This window comes from Merops nubicus, unplaced genomic scaffold, assembly GCF_000691845.1.
Source record: "Merops nubicus isolate BGI_N331 unplaced genomic scaffold, ASM69184v1 scaffold32897, whole genome shotgun sequence".
NCBI lineage: Eukaryota > Metazoa > Chordata > Aves > Coraciiformes > Meropidae > Merops > Merops nubicus.
Window position 1 is genome coordinate 58845 of NW_008620146.1, and position 6000 is coordinate 64844.

Sequence of the window (6000 nt, forward strand, 5' to 3'; positions counted from 1 at the left end):
CTAAATCTGTTCTGCTTGAAAGTAATTCTGTTGAGCATAAAGAGAAAAAAGAGCATCGGACAAGCTGAAATCTATTGTGCATAAACTCTGTGGTATTCAGCTTTTTAGTTCAGCATGCAGATGGAACGTATAGCTCCTTTGTCTGAAGCAGCCTTGGATCTGCTGTTGCAGTCACAGCGTTCATCACACTGAGATAAACAAATCTCCCCTGCTAACAGTTTCCTTCCCTGTAAGCACAGAAAAACCTCTGCCTAGCCCTGGAATCAATACAAAGCCTCGCAGCAGAGGAGGGTGTGCAATGCAGCAGGCTGCAGTTTTCAGCTTTACATTGTTGAAATACTTCTGCTGGCTTTTGTGTACAGCAGTTTCAGTTGTTCAGACTTTATTACTTTGATATACTTCCCAAACTGGCTTTTGGGAAGGAAACGCTGTGTCTTGCCGTTATTGAAATTTGTTGGAGGCCCACGGAAGGGATACAATCACTTAAGGGCCTCAGCTGCTTGGGATTCTTAGGAAAAGAGCTTTTTTGGCTGGAGTGCTGGCTTTGGTTTCAGATGACGGGCGGTGTTGTTCTGTTGTTTGAGGGGGGTGGGTGGTATATGCAGGGGGAGGTGTAGCTGCCATGTGATTCCTCAGTTTCACATTCTTTCCCTTCCACGATGCTGTGGAGAATTTCTGGCAGTCAGATTGACTGGAGATTGTTTAGCACGGTCAGAGCTCTGTAATGAAGGGGAGGAGTAGGCAGAAATGGGGGAAGAAGAGGGGGTGTGAAGGAGTCTGCACCCTGAGCCCATAGAAAAAAAACCCAGAACCTTCTGCAGCAACAGCAAACTTGGCAAGAGATGGAGCATTAGAAATTACACTGCCCCATTAACCTGGGGCATGTGTGGTATGAACAGGGGATGGGAGGGGAGTCATGGCAAGAAGCTTTCTTCACTGCAGCCCACCCAGCCCCTTCTTCCTTCTCCTCCCTTGGAGATTCTCCTCTGCTTGCTGGGTGTTGCTACTGGATGAATCCACTTTCAGGGTAACTGGCTTGTGAGCTGGGAGGATTTGGTTCATGCACGGCAGAGCAAATCTTTGCACCACTGTGTAACAGCCAAGACCTTTTTTGTGCTGATATTCTTGAAGAAGCTCATCACACCTTAGTTATGACTTTAGGCTGACAACGCAGAGGTGCAGAATAAAAAAAAAATCATTTTTGAATTCAGCCACTTCTCTCCATCAGAAGAAAGAATAGGGCTGAAATCAGAACTAAGGCACGTTCAGTTTAGTGGTGTCTTTTTTCCTGGTCATACATTTGGGTATAAAACATCCTGACTCTGTCCAAAAAGAAAAAACAAAAATGGAATGTATTGACCTTAGAAACTTTCTGTGACTCACTTTTGCTCCCTTTCAGCTTGCTTTGCCTTTGTATTAGGCCAGACACCCAAGTCTGCTGAAATTCAAACAGACTGTTGTGGAAATGACAGCAGGGAGCTCCAGGAATAATCTTCACCTTTCTTCCACACACATGCTTCTGGCATTCAAAGAACCTATTTTGTGTTACTCTGGTGCTCTGTTCTTTGCATGTTTTTGCTTCGTTCCCTGTCTTCCATCCCCTTTGCCCAAGATGCTGTAGAGATGCTGCACAGTGCTTGGTAACCTGAGAGCTGCTGCCAGGCTTGAAGCTCACATGTTCAGGAGACCTGGTCTGTGGGCAGAGTTCCTCTCTCCTCTCCAGCTGCCTGATAACCTGCTTCTCAGCACAGGAGGGAACCAGAAAACTACTGAGCAGACAGAAAGCTCCTTACAACAGAGTTACAAAGGGCCCTGAAATTGCAGGTGGCTCTTGCCGTGCATCCCCAGCATGTTTCGGGTGCCTGCTTTCTAAAGTGCTTTATGAAACCCTTTGTAAAATAGGGGGTCTTCTTTTTTGTGGAGGTTGCTAAAAGGTTCTGTTTCAAGAGAGGTTTCTTGGCACGTCTGTGCCAGCGGAAGGTGTTTTTTAGACAGCACAAATTCTTCCTGGTGGAGTCAGACGGGTTTGTGATACTTAATGTTAACTCAAGATGTTGAGGAAGCAAAGTCCACATGCTGCAGGAAAGTCAGTGTGCTCTCTGTGCTTGGTCTTGCCTGAGGCACAGGGCGAGGGGAGACAGGAGCTGCATTTTGCCATGTATCATGTTCTGGGCTATAAATGCAGAGAGACTTTTCTTTTTCCTTTGAATTAGTTTGACTTGGTAACAACTAATATTATGGGCAGAACACAAATTTACCTTTGCATAGAGGCTGGGGAGTATAGTGACGTACAGAAACCTCCACAACAGGTGGAGGAGGAGGACTGCTGTGGAGAAGAGTCAATGAGAACAGAAGAATCTCACTGCAACTGTCACCCAACCTCCTATTTTTAACCCTGCAGATGATGTGAGTGTTGACACAGCCGTGCATGCTCCCACCACAGCACAGCAGTTTCCCTAAGGGCCTCTCCTTGCCCACCCGATGTGAACGCTGCATGCTGCAGCCAGTCTTGGATGTTCCAGCTCTTCTGAGACTGCAATGCCAGCAATGCTTGTTACAGGCTGTGCTTTGCTAACCCCCATCAGCAGGAGCCTTTAGGTGCATCAGAGACCAAGGGCACCTGAAGAGCTGGAGATGTTCTGTTCTGCAGCGTGGTTCAGTCGGATGCTTGGGCAAAGGGGGATTTTGCAGCGCGGTTGTCTTGTGGTTCAGAGAGGTGGTACATCCCTGTGAGAGGGCTGAGAATGAAGGGGTTGGTGTTGGTAGAGGCTTTTTGCTCTTCCATGGGGTGAAACGAGACTTGGTTCTGTTTATGCTACACCCTCTTGGCATAGTCAGCATGGTTTTACAGACAGAACTATGCAATAAGACAGATGGTTCAATAAGGCGGTGCCAGGAGAAGCTTTGCTGTTTTTCTCCTCTTCCTGTGTAAGTTCTGTTTTTATGTACTCCCATTGTTATGGCAGTGTTCATCAGGTGATGGCTGCCTGGCAAGAAGGTTTTTTGTTGCAGCTGAAGCTCTCAGACAGCATGTTCCCATGGGGCTTTTAAAAGTTCTGGAGGCTGGAATTCCACTCTGTTTTTGAAGCAAAATTGCTTCCTCCACATGTGTTGTAGATGACTGGACTATTTATGTGTTGCTGATCTTCCCTTTGTTCCAGGAAGCACTCAGAGACCAGGCTCTGCTGCACAGAGGTAAGGTCAGCAGGCAGCAACAGCAGAACAGGAGAGGTCCTTCAGCTGTTCCCCACCAAATCAACTCTGATGCAGAGCACAAACGCACGCTCAAATGGAATGCAACTTTTAGAGTAGCTTTCAATTTTCTGTGTTTTTTAGCATCTCAGTGCAAAAAGGAATTGTTTCTGCTCCATTCTTTGAGCAGAAGATGCAGGAGTGAGATGCTGGCTACTCCTCTGCCTCATGAAGCCTCCAGCTTCCTTGAACTCACATGCCCACCAGTCAGGAACATGCTTAATAAAACTACTCAGGTTGTATTAACAGCCTGTAAATTCTTCCATTGTCTACTGGAAAGGTTTTTTTTTTTTTTTTTTTTTTTTTTTTTTTTTTTTTTTTTGTTTAAGATGATGTAAACAAGGTCTTTGAACCCACAGAGTTAAAAAGGAAAAAAAAAAATCCTTTTATGGGAACTCTGTAGGGTTTTTAAATCTGGAATGGCTTAAAAGAAACATCACATGTCCTTGTTTGTGCTGATGTCACATGCATTACTCCACTGCTTGTGGTATCTCCTTAGCATTGCCCTTAGGCCTCAGGGCAGAGTGCCAGTGAATATCCAGTGTTCTTGGCTCCAGCTAAGCTTCTATTCAGGGACGCAGCAGTCAGCTGGAAAGGAAACAGCGATGAAGTAACAGAAATGGATTTTATATATTTATGTCTCAAGCTTTCCTCCTCCTTTGTGGGAGAGGGTATAGAGCAGTTTTATAGCTTGGCTTCGCTTTCGCTCTGAAAGGCTTTTTAAAGACTCAAAACCAAGCAATAGTTTAACGGTGTTTATGTGTCTACGTGCCTGTTACAGTCCAGCTCCGAGTACTCGGGGAGTTCTCCCAGCACAGACTGGTTTTGCCAGCTTCTTTTTGGGTGTCACAAGGCCGTGCTCAGGTGGCTGACGTTCACTGGCAGGGCTGTGCCAGCTGAGCTCCGACAGGAATATTTGTGCCTTCAGCTGCACTTCAGTTAGGTTGGCTGTTGTGGTTGAAGCTCTCAGCAGCGTTTGCATCCCAAACCCAGCAGCTCTCCCTCTCTTGGCTGGTTCACGTCAGCTGGGAACACAGGAGGGTATTTCCCAAGGAGTGGGTTTTTGGGGAGGGGATTTCGTGGCTTTGGTTTTGTTTCAGGCCAGGGTTCCCAGCCTGCCCAGACCCTGCTGTGGGCGGCAAGGCACAGCAGCAGTTCAGGGTTTGCGTCTCGGTGACAGTCCTCTTGAAAAGTTGGTTCTAGAGCAGGGACTCTGGAGACATTAAGACATTACTCTGTGATGGACGTAGGTGCTATTTAGAAAAGGAGGGAATTTCTGTTCATTTGTTTTTGACTCTTTAAATGAAAAAATCAAATTATCCTCCTCACTGCTGCAGATATAGTAAACTGCTGCCGGGGCACAGGGCAGTGCGACAGAATTAAAGCCTAAAACATGGCTTGCCTCCTTTCTGAAAATCTGTGGAAGTGAGGAAAATTGCATTCCTGTTTCATAGAGTCAAAACTAAAAGCTGTGTGATCTGACTCACCTCACATGGGAAGGCTGGTGGAGATGGGGGGACTGGCCATGGGGCCAAAGAATTGGCTCGAAGAATTCATGTTCCTTTTCTTATTTAAATTTGTCCTATTGTTTGTGCTGTGTTAACAGAAGGCATCCCTCTTCCACCTTCACAGAGTGGAATCCTTTCTTGTGTTGTGTTTAAAGCTCAGGGTTCTCTCTCAGGAATATCCAGTTTTGCTGTGTCATGAAAATGCTGTTTTCATTATGTATGTGTTACAGTTTCATTTTGTGGTTTTGTTTTGCCAGCATGGGACATTGTGCAGATCTAATCATGGGGGTGCTTAAAGAGATGATTTCACACCCTGTAAAATATTAATACATCCCTGGCTGTACATGAAAACAACGTAATTTTAAAACAAAAGATAAGAGAATGTCTTTGAGATTGGCAAATGTCTTTGGGGGATTACAGTTGATTTTAATGTCATTTTCTTCTTTCAGGGGGGAAAAAAAAGCAACGCTTTACTTGGTGTGTGTGTTACCTATTTTCATTTTTTCCAAGGCAGGATTGATAGGGTAGGGACTGGTTGGTTGGAAAAGATACTGTGAAAGGCACTGTCATGTAGCTGCATGACTTTTAGTACAGGGCATTTTGGAGGAAAAAGAGAAATACCAAGTCAGAACAAAATTATGAAATGCTTCAGGTATCCACAAGAGTTTTACAGACCAGTGTGTGGAAGGGAGTGGGGGTGGCTGAGACAGGAGCTATAGACGTAAATCAGTGATTAGAAAGAAGGTGGAAATGTGACACAGGGATCTCAACCTGTAAAAATTCTGTCCCTTCAGCTTCCATCAGAATCGAACGATGTCCTAAAACGCGCGGTCTGGCTCGGCCAGGGTTGGCCGGGCTCCAGCCAGGGCTCCTAAAACCCCTGGTGACGGGTTCTGCTCTGTCTCCCGCCCAGGTTCGAGCTGATGCGCATGTGCTGGCAGTACAACCCGAAGATGAGGCCCTCCTTCCTGGAGATCATCGGCAGCATCAAAGACGAGCTGGACCCGGCCTTCAAAGAGGTCTCCTTCTTCTACAGCGAAGAGAACAAGCCTCCGGATACAGAGGAGCTGGACCTGGAGACTGAAAACATGGAGAGCATTCCTTTAGACCCCTCCTCCACCCTCCAGCCCAGTGAGAAGCACTCAGGACACAAGGCGGAGAACGGCCCGGGCGTGGTGGTGCTGCGGGCCAGCTTCGAGGAGCGGCAGCCCTACGCGCACATGAACGGCGGGCGCAAGAA

General features: G+C 46.6%; 1 protein-coding gene across 1 annotated transcript in view; it reads left to right on the plus strand.

The window, feature by feature from the left end:
• IGF1R (insulin-like growth factor 1 receptor) overlaps positions 1 to 5995 on the plus strand; it is a gene marked incomplete at both ends in the record, with an annotated part of 42668 nt that extends 36673 nt beyond the window's left edge. Inside the window, one exon of the mRNA XM_008944036.1 lies at positions 5674 to 5995. Coding sequence (XP_008942284.1) covers positions 5674 to 5995 — 322 coding nt within the window. The remainder of the gene's footprint in view (positions 1 to 5673) is intronic.
• Between the last annotated feature and the right edge of the window lie 5 nt (positions 5996 to 6000).